General features: G+C 52.5%; 1 protein-coding gene across 1 annotated transcript in view; it reads left to right on the top strand.

Moving 5' to 3' along the window:
• Positions 1–3,226, top strand: part of Kcnq1 (potassium voltage-gated channel subfamily Q member 1) — a 330,062-nt gene extending 326,836 nt beyond the window's left edge. The window contains exon 16 of the mRNA XM_031388970.1: positions 2,063–3,226. Within this exon, the coding sequence (XP_031244830.1) occupies positions 2,063–2,278 (216 nt within the window). The 3' untranslated portion in view covers positions 2,279–3,226. The remainder of the gene's footprint in view (positions 1–2,062) is intronic.
• The last annotated feature ends 12,946 nt before the right edge of the window (positions 3,227–16,172 follow it).

The raw sequence follows: 16,172 nt of genomic DNA on the forward strand, positions 1-16,172 counted from the left end.
CTGTCTCCAAAAAAAAAAAAAAGAAAGAAAGAAAGAAAAGAAAAGAAAAAAGAAAAGAAAAGCCTCTAGCCCATATTCTGCCCCTAGCAGCTTGGCCAATAGAATACCTTTGAATCCACATAGGCTCCTCAAAACCCCAGTTGACACAAGCAGCATCCATGGGATCATTGTGAGTTTGGGAACTGTCCAGGGAAGCTTCAGGGACACCCTTGATTAGCACACACAGGCTTGATGGGCCCCGTGATAGCTGTCCCATAGGAGGTTTCAAACAGCCCCACCCCGGCCCCCACCCCTAGAACTCTCCTTAAGGACTCTGCCCACTAGCAAATGTGATGTGTCCACAGGTGTTCAATTGTGGGTTAGTAAACATTCATGAAGCCATACATCTCCATGAGCCAACTGGCGCTTTTCCTCTGCCTGCTCAGATTAGCTGTGCGTTTAAATCTGCATGAAGATAGACCAAGACTAGCCTCAGATAACCCTTCTTTGGTACAGGGCTCACAGCGGCCTTGGACAGGTCATGAACCCTGGCTTCACCTGCCAAGAACAACCTAACCTCAGCTTCCACCCACTGGTCTTAGTTTCCCCATGTGAGCCCTCCAGTCTGGATAATCCTATCCAGCCCTTTCAGACTACAAACAAGTATTAGGACCGAGAAGCCAGTACAGAGAGCCTCAGAAGGCTGCCTGGGACACAGACTTCACTCATGACACACACTTATCCAGGAAGATGGAATCCAGTCCCTGCCTGCCTCTTGTCCTCAGGTCCCAAGTCACCCAGATTTCAAGGCCAGCAGTCAGCAGTTGGATGAGTCATCATGGTTTTCCCTAAAGCAACTTTGCAGGTCTGACCATATGACGCCATCTGTCAGGACCTCTGGCTCCATCCCTGCATCATGGGTGTTCCCTTTACTCCACGTCCCAATGTGGACATGAGGGAAACCCCCAATTTACTGATAGAGCATGCTAGAGGAACCACCCCAGGTGCTCAGCAGCTGAGGTCCTCTCTCTCCCAATCCCTGCTCTATTGCTTATGCTAGGTAGGTCCCTGTACGCTCAACACACAAGTCCTCCAACTGCCCCTGAAACAGCCCCTGCTTCCTGACCTCCCTAGACAGTAGGTGTTCTCTTCTAGAAGAGCAGAGGAAGTAGCTGAGCATTCTAGGCCCCCAGGGCTGGGCCCAGCACAATGGCTCCTTCTTTCTAAGGAGTTCTCCAATGGGTCTTCATTGTCTCCTACAAGCACAGCAAGTGTGGCCTCTGTCAGGTGCCTACTCTTCACTGTTTATCCCAGGTTCTGCCCTGCCTCTATCTCCCCTCCAGTTTCTTAGCTACCCACCTAGTGCTTGGAGCAAAACAAGCCCTTTACAAGCATGGAGTAAGGACCACACAGACAAGAAATCCACTCAGTTACTGCCCTGACCCATGGAGACCTAGGAAGGTGGTACTGTCCTAAATTAGTACCTTTGAGTTACCTTTGAGGGTGGGCATTGTTTCATGACCCACCCAACCTCTGCCTACTCAACCCTGAGCTGTCCCAATCCCTCTCCCCAGGTGCCAGCCCCTCCCACAAAGGCATCCCTGTGGCCCAGCCCCAGCTATGTAAGGCTCCAAACCTATCCAAGCTGAGCAAACAGCTTGGGCCTCTGAGGTCCCACTCATTATGCCACCAACCACCACCACTTGGCCACGGGAAGCCAGAGACTGTTCTAGAAGCTCCAGAAGGCTTGTCCAGAGTCTCAAAGACCAAAAGGCCTAGGAAGGGGCTAAGAGGTGACTCCCAGCCTCTAGGTCTACCTAGAAACAAGAGATAACTGGTAAGCACCCCTAGGTTTATGCATGTATGGACACACACAAGAACTCAATACTGTACTGCACCCCCTGTGCCCCAGTAGTAGAGACACACATGAGGATAACCAAGGGCATGGTACACATATCAATTCAACCAACAGCTGTAAGGACATGTGGCATACTCTTTTTCAGGCTTTGTATGCCCAGGTCCTAAGGTGGCATGCACTAGGCTGTCCCTAGCACCAGGTTCATTTCTGTTTCTGTCCCTACAGGTGACACAACTGGACCAGAGACTAGTGATCATCACAGACATGCTCCACCAGCTGCTGTCCCTGCAACAAGGTGGTCCAACCTGCAATAGCAGGTCACAAGTTGTAGCCAGCGATGATGGTGGATCCATCAACCCTGAACTCTTCCTGCCCAGCAACAGCCTGCCCACCTACGAACAGCTGACTGTACCCCAGACAGGCCCTGATGCAGGCTCCTGAAGGAGCTCAGAAGGGAGGTCCAGGGTAACCCCCCCCACAGGTCTACCCCACCTCCCTCATCAACAGGGGCACCCACCTGGTTCTTACCCCCTTGAAGGCCTGATATGACAGCCTAGCTCCCTAAGGCCGCAAAACCCATGGGTCAAGCCACTGGCCTGAGTCTGGAGCTCACCAACACCTCTATGCCCAGCCAGGGGGAACTAGAACTTATCTGGGCATGAGGTTCCTCTCAGGCCTCTATGAAGATAGTGATGCTGCTCTCCTGATGGCTTGGGACATAGGGATAGGGAGTATATGTGTAAAGCAGGATACAACTCAGGTAGAGGGAAGCCCATCCAGGTGATGCCAAGTGGCTTCCTTAAAGGGCAACAGGAAGAATCTGGAAGAATCTGGGCTTTCCACCCTCAGCCCTGAATCCAGAGGCCAGCAGGGAACAGGTAGGCCTGGCAGGGCAGGCCCAGCCCACACTAACTACAGGCTATATAGCTCAGTCGGGGCTCAGCAGGCCAGAGCCTGACTCCTTCACTCTCTAGTGATGTTGACCACATCAAGATACTTGAGGGATTTCCAGCTTTCTCCAAAGGATAATATCCCAAGCAGGGGAGTGTCTACTGTCCACCCTAGCCAGGTATGGACTGACAACTAGAGTGAAGAACAGGGCCCTCAAGCCCTATGAGCCCCGCGTGGGCAGCCTGCCTCCTTCTTGCTGGTCAGAGGTGCCGGACCGATGCTCAGACTCCAGCCTCTTCATGCCACAACCCTCAGCCAGCAGCTGAACCACAGCAAGGTTAGGGGTATCACCATTTTTCCCAGGATTGGTTCCTTGGGCATCACACCTCACAGAAATCAAGATAATTTCTGGTGATTCAGACTCTTGTGTTTTAATGAATTTCATAGCATGATCTTGATTGAGAGGCTTTTCCAAATAAAGTTCGGACATCCCAGGTTGGTCTTGGCACAATGGTTACTTCTGAGAGTGTCTGGGGGATCTTTAGATTAACCTAGCACTCATCTTCCACCCTACTCTACCTTCCTGTCCCCTGCTGATCCCCACAGACAGCCTCAATCTTTTTGTGGACAGGACCCTGCAATTCCCTGGGACCCAGGTGCTCAAGTGGCTAGGGAGTGAGCACGATTAGTTGGTCCATGCAGACAAGGCTCAGGCTCACAGACTCACAGGAACCATGATACGTGTCAAAGGTTGAGTCAGTCTAGGCTTGGAGTATCCCTGGGGCTTCCATTCCAAGTATCCCTGTCTACTCAGTGTGATCAGGATGTAGTTACCTCCTGATTCCCAGAGGACCCTGAGCCCTAGGAATACCTAAACTTGAGTCAGGATCTGACTTAGCTGGAACACACTGACATATTCCCAGGAAGTCACCCTCAGACATGTGCCAGGGACTCTCATCTGTCCTTCCCAGCCAAGATGGCTCTCACTGGTGACCCAGGAGACCATTCAAGAATACATCTTTTCCAGGACCAGCTCCCAAGGCCCTAAGACTTCCATTTCTGAAATAGAGATATACAAAGAACTGCTGGGATACCTGGGTGCCCTTCAAAGCCTCAGTTTCCCTGCTGGGATTATAATGTTCCTCTGTCCAGTCAGTCTTCTAGGCTGGAGGCCTATTCTAAGTGAGTACTGCCCTACTCACCTGGCTTTGTGGCTGTCACTCTTTGTGATCCATCTACTGCGAATGGAAGCAGTGCCCTGTGAGCAGGGATTTCCCCAGCCAATGTCCAGTGTCTCTACTGATCCCATTCTGTCCTCCTTCCATGGCCCACCCCATATGCCTGGCCATCAGGGATTTGAAGGATGGAGGTACCCTGGTCTTTGGAAGTAGCAGGTAGCAATCAGTAGAATCAAAGAACCAAGTGTGGGGGTGGAGCTGGAGGCCCCTATAGGAGGGGAAAGCCCCCAAGCCTCTCTTATCTGAACTTCATAGATAGCCACTCCCACCACAAGGTCTTGGTGTCTGGTCTAACAAGCACTGGTGAGCTTTTGGAGGGAAGGGTGGAAGGCAGCTGAGGCCTCAGGCTTCCCAGCCTCAACCCCCCTCAAGGGGGATTCTGTAGCAACAATTGCTGGAAGGCAGAAGCTGTTGTTTCCTTGTTGGGTAAATATTTGTGGAAGCCCCAGGCTGTGGCTGGCTGTAGCCAGGGCCCTCAGTATTGCCCAGGCAGGCTACAGCCCACTGGGAGCTGAGGGCCATCCATCTGGGCAAGACACAGTCCCTGCACCCTGCCGGCCTCAGTGCTATGCTAGGGACTGTGTAGAGTGGCCAAGTGCTGTTCTCCCGCAAGGACCATTGCAGCCCTCTCGGGTGTGAAATGCAATTTACCTGAAATAAAGCCCAATTATGGAATTACCTAATTAAAGCCGGGGAGAAGGCTGGGCCTGGCAGGCCGGACGCTCAATGCCCGCCCGATGCCCACGGTCTGAAGGAACAGATGGTGCCCCGGCCTGCCGAGCTGGCCACATTCCTTCACTCTGTCCCCCTATAAGTGACCTAGACAGCACACGACCATCTGGTGTGTGACACGTCCTGCAGGCCCTGGACAATGGCCCAGCAGACCTCTCCATGAGAGGGCCGTCGCCCGGGCAACGGTGGCATGTGCGGGAAGGCCCATTCGCAGCCCCTCCCGAGGCCCTTTCTTCGGGCCCTTTGTGGGCCTCTCCTTGGCTCTCTAGCGGCTGGGCTCACAATACCCATAAGTATTTGTCCCCAGAGCTGTGCCTTTGTCCCCTTATCGAGGCCCTGGTGTCCAGTGGGTGCTAGGAGCATTCACTAGAGGACCAGCGGGGCTCCAGTTTCATGGGACTGCCTCTGCCACTGCCCTTGCTCCCTTCCTGACCTGGCTGTGGTTCTTGAGCACTGAGCTTGGCCCTGCTCAGACCTGAACTTCTCCCATCTCTGAGCCTGCATAGAGAGGGAGAGACCTCTGCCACCCAGCTGTGATCTGTCACCAGCTACCTGCCCTCTATCTGTGGCATAGGACAGTAAAAATGTCCTATCACAAAGGACTGATGGAGATGAGACACCTAAGCCAAAGAAGAAGGTGCAACCATATACTTAAGGCAGCTGGAGAAATCTCCTAGGTGGGTGAGGGTGGCTCTCCCTCCCTCTTGCACTCCTGCCTGGCCTTCTGGCTCTAGACCCCTTCCCTGGTCCTCCAGTATCCAGCCACACCCCTTTCTGGCCACACCCCTCAGCATCAAGCCCCACCTCTTCTCAGCCCTGCCTTCTCAGAGCAGAGCAAGTCTCCCAAAGGCAGGAAGGCAATTGGATAGTCCCTCCCAGGACCACCCTGACTCGACACCACAACACCACACAGCCAACCCACTGTTCATAGGATCTCAGCAACTATGTTATCCCTCCCTCACCTGCAGCCAACACACCCCAATACACATATACATGTACACATACATACCTGTTTGCATATATGCACACACACACACACACACTTGAGACTTCTATTGTGATGGGCAGGTACAAGAGTAGGACAGAGGGAACAGCTGGCTCTAACTGAGCTCAAGCAAAACTAGTTAAATCACTGGATAAAATAGAGCCACTGACTAGCCACAGAGGTGTCTGGACCCAGCAGAGGAACTTGCCTTCTAACCTGCCCTAGAAGACTGAGGTCCCAGCTTTACTTGCTCGGCCTCCTGAGTGCAGGTTGGTTAAGAGTTCTTGGTGTTGACCAGAGATGCATCCCTAAGGATTGTCTCCTCTAATGGAGGGTCCAGGAAAGTTGAGGGATGGATCCTACTACCCTTATCCCTAGCCTCTGGGACCAGGTACCCTCTCACGGAATACTGGTTGAGTATAGCAGATGAAGTTCACCAGGACACAAGACCCTTTTCTTTCCTGCCCAGTCCTTCTATGGCCTGAGCTCGGTTCTGTTACCTGCTCTCCTCTCAGTGCCCTTGTGAGGCACTCCAAGGTGCCAGGGAACAGTGAAGTTCTCCTCGCATCCCCTCCTACAGTTCCCACAACACATCAGGGAGCCATCTCCATCACTCTTCAGACTCCCCTCCATCGTCCACGTCTGGGACACCGGAGAACAGGTCCTTCTTAACTCCCAGAGCTCAGCCCAGCCCCCTGTCATCTGCTTCCAGGCCTGGACAAACAGGTTCAAGCAGCAGGTTCTCAACCCAAGAGAACCCAGGCAACCAGGCTGGTGCTCTCATTGCTTCGGAGATGTAGGCCAGAGTGTATGGAAGGGGGACATCAAGACATATTGGGGACCATTGTGACCCTCAAACTTGTTCGCCCTCCCAACCCCTCCAGCCCTACTCCAGTCATACCCACAGCCTCATCATCGAGCCGAGCCATAACAGTGAATAGCAGCTGGGTGTCCAGGAACGAGAAGGAAACACTGGAAAGGACAGAGGCCTAGGACAGAAGGGCCTTCAAGCAATAATGTCTCTCCTCCTGGAACTCGAGGACACTAAGGCCCAGCACCTAAATGTGCAAAAAACCATAGCAGACACTGGCAACCATGTTGATGCCCATGATCTGTGCTGCCACCAGCTGCTGTGGCTGGGAGGTGTCTTTTGTGGTATCAGTGTCTACAGACTTATAGCTGGGAATGATAGACATTGAAGACATTCTATGCCAACCTCTCCCCATCCTCACCGAAAAAGAAATAGCCCAGACATGAAGCTATTGAAGAGAATCAATCATAAGCATTTAATAAAGATGCTGAAGTGTAGCTCTTCCCAGTTGGCTTCTTTGGGGGAGGGATGGGGAAGGACTCAGTTTTCCTTAATGGACTGGCCACTGGGAGTGTGACCAGGTTCCAGTGAATAGATATGGGCAACACCAATTGAACTTGGGGGCTTGGGGGAGGCATTTGGATTGTTTTTTTTTCTTTTTTGGGAGGGGGGTTGTGCAAGGGTGGGAAAGAAGGTGGACCTGAGAGGAATGGGAAGTAAGTGTGATCAGAGTGCAGAATTGTATGAAATTCCCAAATAATTAATAAAAAACATATTAGGAGAGAAATAAAGAACCATGGAAGGGAAGTTCGATGCTTAGCCAGAAGCCTCAGGACATGGAGAGATGACCTGGCTGAGGCAGAGCTGCCTTCTAGGGCCATGGGATGTCAGGGACCAAGCTGAAGAAAAGATGGAGAAAAGTTCTCAAGTGGCCTGAGCAGAGCTCTTCTCTCAGCCCACACAAGCTGGAAGTCACTATGCACCATGACTTACTGAGGCAGCTGCAGCCCTTCAGGACATGCCCACTGGTTCTAGGTACTATAGCACCTACCACACAGAAGGATCCTCAAAAATGCAACTTATATATTGACAACTAATGAGACTCCCCAAACCCCATAGAATTCTTTCTGGTTGTTTCATAAGACTTTATCCTCTCCTACCATCAAACACACACACACACACACACAGGAATATATAGACAGAGGAGGGGCCAAGCAGAACAGGCAGAAGCATGTGAGGTAGAGCATTTTTTGGTGAAAGAGCCAGATTGAGCCTCATCCAGCGGCATTTCAGTCTTCCAGGTAAGTATGGCACCCATAGCTATGCTAAGACATCTTCTGTCTCAGCCCTTGCACCCTAGGGGTCTGAGGATCTGCCAGTGGGCCTAGTGCAGAGGAACATGGAGAACCCACATTCCATAATGTAGCTCCGAGGAGGCATGACTGAGAAGACTCAAAGTTAGGATCAGCCAGGCTTGGGAGCAAGTTCACACTGGAGAGGGTTCGCCAAGTCCTGAGAGTGATATGGGCCCTAGGAGAGGACAAAGGAGAGAGTCACTAAGGAGCTAAGCCTGTCCTGGGGATGTCTAGAAGCTCTCAGCAGAGTCTTCCTTGATAGGGAACTATGAGGACGGTGACCAGTCATTATGGGTCTTGTCAAAAGACTTGTTCTGGTGTACAGAACAAGGACAGTTTGTCAACCTGGGTCTCCTCCAAGCCAGGCTGGCTCTGCAGTGAGGGCCTAAGATCCTGTGCTGTGGCGCCCAAGGCTAGGCCTATTCTTCTCCAGCTCTCCAGCCTATCACCAGACTTGGTGAAGCAGGTGGCTTCCATATGCTGATAGCCCCCAGGCTAGAGGATCCAGGAGACTAGCTCCACACAGTGTCCCTTGCTACTCTGAAACCTTCATGGCCTGCTCTGTTCAGGAAGCTGATACCACCTTCCAAAACTTCAATCGCTGAGAACCAGTGTTTATGGACTTACAGGAAAAGAAACTGAGGCACCTGTGAGCTTTGCCTGGGGATGAGGGCTTGTCAAAGCCTCTGGATCATGAATGTCTTTGTGTTGTTCTCAGGGGCAAGAAAGATCCACCAGGTATATGGGAAGAGGGGTGGCTCAGAAGGCCCATTGTCCCATCTGGCCTGGCCAGATCCTGTGGAGCCACTTAGGGGGTTGGATTGGAGACTCAAATAAGTGAGTGACTCAACCCAAACCACCCAAAACAGTGGCCCGGGAAGTGGGGAGGAGGGCTGTTAGGGTCAAGGACTTTGAGCTTATAAAGCATTTGCCACACATTCCCCCATTCCCAGCCTCCACAACTCTCACTGGATGCTGTTGTGGTCACTCTCCTCCAGTCAGTAGGTGGAGCAAGGCCATTTTAAGAACAGGATGTAAACTGAATACCTGGAAGAGCTCCCCTGGGTCTCTCTCTGTAGGCCATCCAGGAATCTCTGCCCCTTACCAGGATGGAGGTCAGGGGCTGACTTGGTGAAGCCAGTGGCTTCCATATGCTGATAGCCCCCAGGCTACAGGACCCAGGAGACTACCTCCGCACAGTGTCCCTTGCTACTCTGAAAGCTGGCAGGCTACCTCTGATACCTGAAGTCAGCGCTCAATAACAAGACAGCTTGCCAACCCACACAACATCCCTCACCTCAGGGGCTCTGCCTTAAATTCAGCTGACTCTTCAGGGGTGTGCATACATATCTGTGAAATCAAAACGGGGGGGGGGAGTTCCTTTGGTTAATCTGCTTGTCTCATTTAGCATAGAGTTCAAGAGAAGGTCCTAGGAAACTGGACAAAGCCATGCCTCCCTCCCATACACCACCCAGACCACCAATAGCTCCCTCAAAGTGCACAGAGAGGGCAATCCTCTAGAGCTGCAGCTGCAGAAGACCAACAATCCCACCCCCCTGTCCCCAGATACAAATCCCTCTAACCTCCCCTCAGTCATCAGCCTGGGAACTGTCCTCAAAGCACTCTACCAGTCCTGCGTCCTGAATGCATGCAAGGGCTTCAGTTATGCAGCACCCAGCTGGCCTGGCTTTCAGAGAGCCCTGCCAAGGCCTGGCACCCTTGCCCCAAGTAGTCCCTCTTGCTGCCAGGAGCAGAGAGGCCTCAGGTCACCACCAGCAGATTGCTTTCTTGCCGCCCTCTGGGCCCTCTCTTCCCCAGGGAGCCAGCCTTGTGAGCCTCCAGTTCCAGGGCCTCCAGAATCCACCTGCAGCCATTCCCGCTCTAGGAAACTGAATCCCAGCAGCAGATGACAGCTGAAGGTGGCAGGGCAAAATGCCCATTCAGCCTTCAAAGGAGCCAGCCTGCCAACGTGGCAACTGCTTCCCCACGTAGGCCCAGTACCTATCAAACCCTAAGGAAATCCTGGGGACCCACACCAGGAGCAGAGAGGAGTAGGATGTACCCCACCCTGAGGCCCAGGACAACAAGGGAACATGGGTAAGGAAGGCAGCTACCTCCAGAACTTCACAGACAGGGCATCCCAGAGCAGGATTAAGGCCTTCCTACCCTGCCCCTGTCTTGTGCTGTGATCTGGAACTAAGGCTAGGCCCTCATCCACAGGCCCAGTTTCCTCTGGAACAGAGCTGGAGAGAGTTTCTCTATCCAGTGTTCAATGCACCATCCTCCCTAAGTGAGCAGATGAATGGAGACCTAGCCCAAAGGCCACTTACCAGTTGGGCAGGAAGCCGGAGGAGATAAACGTACAGGAGATAAACACAGACTGAAGCCCCTGAGGCACTACCCACCAGCTGAGGCAGGCCTGGATGCTGAGGTGCCCTTTCTCTATTACCTGCTGGGCTGCCCCTCTAGCTAGACTTCACCCTCAAGTTCCAAGCTCCCAGACAGCCTCTCCTAAGGCTTGGGAAAACTGGACTGGCTGCCTCTCCACTCAGCTCCTCTGTGAGGCTAATCATCCTATAGTCATACCCACTCTAGGTATCCTGAAAAGAGAACCCAGTGGGTGAGAGGTAGAAAACAGGGACTAGAAACCCTAGGAAGAGCCCAGTCAAGGCCCGGCACCCTGTTCTTTACCTGCTGCAGTCCCAATTTGCCCAGTGCCACTACCGCACAACCAAATTGCCCCTTCCTTCCTTCTCTATTTGCCAAATTCCTGACCATCCTACAAAACTGAACACAAAGCCTTCCAAAGTGGCTTTCAGCAGATATAGTCCCCTGTAGATAAAGTAGTAATCCTCAGAATAGATGACAGGGGACAGTTGACAAGGAATCCTTGGAGATTAAGGAATGCTGACATGCAGGAAGCCAGCTCAAACTGGATCCAAGAACTCCTGAGGACAACTACCAAGGAGCTGTGGTTACTCACAGCCTTGAGCACACCAGACTCTGTTTTCTGGGAGCCTAAGGCCTGGCTGGTCAGAGTAGGAGGTGCCTAGTATGGGCAAAGAGGAACTGGCTTTCCCTGTTCTCCACCAGCCCTGCTGCCAGGAACATAGGGCTACACACAGCAAAACCCTCTGTACCCCTCCCACATAGGATCCCCTGTGTGCTCACGCCCCAGGGCCCCAGACACCCAAAGCACCCAGGATCCTTGTTACACAAACTCCACACCCAGTGAGCATCTAGTTCATTATCATTATTTTGTGTGTCATTATTCAAATGTAAGTGCACACATAGGTTCTGGATGCACAATATGTGTGCATGTGTGTGGAAGCTGGACGTCAACCTTGAATGCCGTTCCTTGGTCAGTCCACTTTTTTTTTTTTCTTTTTCAGACAGGGTCTCACATGGGCCTGTAGCTTACCAAGTAGGCTAAGGACTGAAGATGGGTCTTCGTGCTCTCAAGACAGACTTAATGACTGAGCTATCTCCCCAGATCTTTATCATTGTCATCTTTATTAATTGTTCTACTACAAGGCCTTGTCCAGGCTAGTATATGATTTACTTTGTTACTCCCCTCCCCTCCCCCCATACTCCGCCATCCTCCCTGATGGCCTCTCTCCCATGGTTTCCCGGAGTTTCTAGTTCTATTTTCCTACCGTCCGTGCATATGTGGCTTTATGTCCTCTCTGAAGTCTAGGACCCACAGAGGACACTTGCAACATTTGTCTTTCTGGGACAGACAGCTCACTTGGTATGATTGGCTCCTGTTGAATCCATTTTCTTTCCAACCATCTTACTTCATCCTTTTCTGTGACTGGAAAAAAGGAAGAAAAAAAAAAAGTCCCATTGTGTGTATAAACCACCTTCTTTGTACCCAGGCCCTTTTCTCACATACCTAGGCTGCCCCCATACCTCAGCCGTTGTGTGTAATGCTGTGATGAGCAGCAACGTGCAGGTATCTTGGTGATGTGTTGACTTAAGAGGCCTTTGGGTAAATAGCCAGGAGTGTATAGCTGGGTCATATGGAAAATCCGTTGTTAGTTTTTTTGACAAACCTTCATACTGATTTCCAGAGTGGCTGGACTAGTTTCATTCCCCACCAGCAGTGCAGTGTACAAGGGAACTCTTTTCTACAGCGTGGCCAGTGTTTGTTATTGTTCTTGATGGCTGCCGTTCAGACTGGGGTGAGATGGAATCCCAATGTTGCTGGAGTATGCCCACTTGCAGGACACCCCGATGTCATTCATCATGTGCCATCTACCTTGTCCTTCATTGGCCTAAAGCTGGCAGATCAGGCTAGGATGGCTGGGCCCTGTCTTCACCTGTCCAGTGCAGGATTACAAGCCTGGGCTAGCTTTTTTTAAAAAATGGGCTCTGGGGATTGAACTCATATCTTTATGTAAATGGAGTCATCCCCCCAACCCTTGAGCGTGCCTTTTATTTGCACTTCCCTGGTGACTGGTGAAAGCAAACAATGCTTTGTGTGTTATTAGCCATTTGTTCCTCCTCTCTTAAGCACTAAATGCTCATTCTACTAGTCTGTTCCATTGAGTGGCTTCTGCTTTCACGGTTAGCTTCTTGAGTTCTTTATACCTGCTAAATATCAATCCCCACAAACAGGAGAGTCTTAAACCTTGTTGGTCACAGAAGCCTGGGGATGCCCCACAAGGCAGAGGAACACTGCCCCTGCTGCTGCCAGGACGTGCTGACTGGGCCTATTCTGGCCATTTCACCCCACATTGACCAGGCCTGAAGCTATTCATCCCTTCATCTGTCTTAGTGCCAGGTGCCACTCTCCCCACTCTCCAACCCCAGGCTGCTCTCCCAGCTCCTCAGGTGGCAGGGCTTCCCCAGCCTGTGCACACAGACTAAAAGGCCTGGGTGGAAGTTCCATTGCTCCAGGCCCAGTTTCTCTCCTCCACCTCACACCCAGCAAGCCTCAGGACCCCACCCGTCCCCCTCCATCTCTACAATGCCAAGATTACAAATTTGGGCCACTGCCGGGCGGTGGTGGTGCACGCCTTTAATCCCAGCACTTGGGAGGCAGAGGCAGGCAGATTTCTGAGTTCGAGGCCAGCCTGGTCTACAGAGTGAGTTCCAGGACAGCCAAGGCTACACAGAGAAACCCTGTCTTGAAAAACCAAAAAAAAAAAAAACCAAAAAAAAAAAAAACCAAAAAAAAAAAAAAAACAAATTTGGGCCACTATGCTAGCTTCTCTCACCCCCCCCCACACCAACATGAGTTCAAGAGATAGAACTCACATCTCCATGCAAACTAAGCCATCATCTTCCCATCCCCAGTGGGTTTTCTTCAAATTTCTGAACAAGTCTTCAGACATTTATTGGCCCACAGGTAGGGATGGTCCACTGAGCCATATCACTGATAAGAGAACTACAACCCCTTGGCATACCTATGGTTCAATGCCAGGCTGTGCCAGGAACTGCCATATGCCCATATACCCTCACTTCTCTGAACACCCTTGTCTAATCTCTGAGGAAACGAGTTGATAGGCAATTCTGAGTACAATGCCAGTGAAATCTTCCATCTGGTCTAGGTTTGTCCTTCTAACTGTCAATTCTGAATCGAAGCTGGTTCTTAGTAATCACCCAGGTCCTACCTGCTTCTCTCTCTCCTCAATCACCGCTGTTCCCTGGTGAAATCCAAAGTCCTATGCCTTCTCTGCTCATCCCAGGATGGGCCATGAACCCTTTTCCTTTGGTGGCCCCCTGCTAGAAAATCCTCACCACCTCTAGACTGAGCCACACAACACATAGTCCTCACCCAGAATCAGCACCCCCAACACTCCCATTTGTCCACCTTGAGAAACTGAGGCCCACATGCAGCCTCACACTGTTCCCTAGTCCAGTGGAAGTCCTGGGATATGCTATGGAGACCCCGTGTAAGGATCTCCAGAGCCTGAGCCATACTCTTTCAAGTCCAGGGGCCTGGTAAGGCCTACAAGAGTCACAAGCCTCCGATACAGACCCCAGGTCCTTGCAATCCTGTCTGAGGCATCCCAGATCACCTGGCAGCTCCAGCACTCTGGACCTCCTTAGTGCTGAAGGCAGACGACTCTGACCTTTATGGCTACTTGGGCTCAGAGATCCATTGCAGGTGGCTACCCAGTGTGTTCCCAGCACCTCAAGTTCCAGATCAACCCCTGGAGGGCTTGTGCAGGTATTGGGGCATCTGCCACCTGAGGAACTCGAAAGGCCTTGCTGGGCTGAGGGGGGCCGGCTTGGCCTATGCTGGAGGCCGCGGTGCAACGTCGGGTGCAGGCGCCACACCGGGGTCACCGGCCTCGGGGTGCCGGGTCCGGCCTGGGCCGCCGGGGGCCACGGTGGGGGCGCAGGCCGGGGTCGGGGGTCCGGCGAGCTTTAATGCGCAGACAAAGCCTCATTTGCAGGTCAATGCCGCGGCACACTCGCCTCTCCCCTCGCCCGGCGCCCTTTGTCCGGCCGCGCCCGCTCCTCGCGCCAGATGGCCGCGGAAATGCTAATTTCGGGCGCCCCCCGCCCCCCGCGTTTAATTGCGCCTCCGCAGATGGGCCGCGAGTGTGCCGGCCATGTAGATGAGCGCGGCCAGGCCAGGACGCGGGGCTAAGGGGCTGCGGGACTGCGGGAGTTGGGGGAGGGGAGTAGGGGAGGGGGAGGGTGGGGGAATGAAGGGGAGAGAGGTGGGAAGGGGCTCGTGGGGGAGGGGAGGGAATGAGAATGGGGGAGGGGCACCGCCCCACCCCCCAGCGCGCCGCCGGGCACGGGCGAGCACCCAGCGGGCCGGGCGCGGGAAGCGGGCTTTTCTCTTTTCATTTCTCCAAAATGGGATCTTAAGTGACTCTGAATGAAAACAAATTGGCCCGCTTTCTTCTCCAAACAGACTGCGCGCGGGGCGGTGGGGGAGGCGGGCGGTGGGGACACGGGACCCCCTGCAGGGCAGGCCCTCGGCCTGCGCCCTTCCGCCCAGGCCTGGCTGCTGCGGCTGCAGATGTGGGTCTCCCATAACTGGAGCCCCCAGGGCCCCACCTTGCAATTAAGCAGAAATTCGCCTCCGCCTCCCCCACGCCCAAACTATTTTCCAGGCTGGTTGAGCAAGCACTACGTGGGTAGAAGGAGATGGGGTGTCAGCCTCACCTCCTGTAGCCTTACCAAGGTGAGCGACAGCTAGGACTGGGCTAGATTGTCTGAACTGAATGCACTTATGGATGGATAGGTGGGTACAGAGATGGATGGTGCGTGAGTGGGTGAGTGGATAGATAGATAGCCAGATGGATGAGTGGATTGATGTTTAGGTAGATGGGAGATGAGTATATGGACGAATGCATGAAAGAATAGATTAGTATTGAGTGAAATAAATGGGCAAAATGGGTGGATGGATGGATGGGTGGATATGGATAGATGGGTGAATAAGTAGGTAAATAGATGGGTGGATGGATAGGTGGGTAAGTGAAAGTGACTGACAAGTCCCCTTGTGGTATGACCATTTGCTAGCATGATGTCAAACCAGCCTCAGAACACCAGACAACCATGATCTTCCATGGGTCAGACAACTCGGCTCCCTTTCTCTGGACATGTCATTTAGTCCTCTAGTGGGCGTGTTTCTGTCATCTGTTCAAGAGAAGATGGATCCTAAAGATTGCACTGGCCCAGTCTAAAGTCAGTTGACATGGGAGGTCTGGCCCAACTGCATCCAGAATTCAGTTTGTCTTCCAAGGCCTTCTCTCCCGTCCTCCAGTCCCACCCTACTGCAGCCTGGGCTGGCTAAATCCCATGCTGCCTCCACATACCTAGCCTTTAGACTCCTCTCCTCCTGCACCTCCTCCCTAGTATCCTTTGGACATCCTGGCCTGTGGTCAGGGACCTCTTTCTTTGTCATACCTACCTCCCTAGGCTCCTGCCTGAAGGAGTATCCTGCCCCCAAGGACTCTGCTGACCCTCAATGTTAACCCTGAAAGCTCCTGCCAACCATGACACTAGGTGGGTAGGAGATAGCTCATAGGAAAGACATCATGGAAGTTTTGTTTCCTGTTAATATAGAATTCACAGACCTCCCTTGACCTTCTTTCCAGCCCCTGCAGTTCCTTCAAAAACCAGAGGTGCCATCTTCCTGGACAGCCTGGCCTGGGCCTCAGTGGACACCCACTGGAGCAGCAATGCGTAGGGAAAGATGGAGCTTCTGGGGAAGGTGCTCTTCCTCATCATACTGTCACTTCTCCACAGAAGCTTCTAACCCTACTGCCTGGAAGCTGACCTTGTCCCAACACCCTTCTGAGTGGTGGGCGTCTCCTATTTATTTATTTTTATTTACTTATTTATGTATGTGCGC

Source organism: Mastomys coucha, unplaced genomic scaffold (genome assembly GCF_008632895.1).
Source record: "Mastomys coucha isolate ucsf_1 unplaced genomic scaffold, UCSF_Mcou_1 pScaffold21, whole genome shotgun sequence".
Taxonomy (NCBI): Eukaryota; Metazoa; Chordata; class Mammalia; order Rodentia; family Muridae; genus Mastomys; species Mastomys coucha.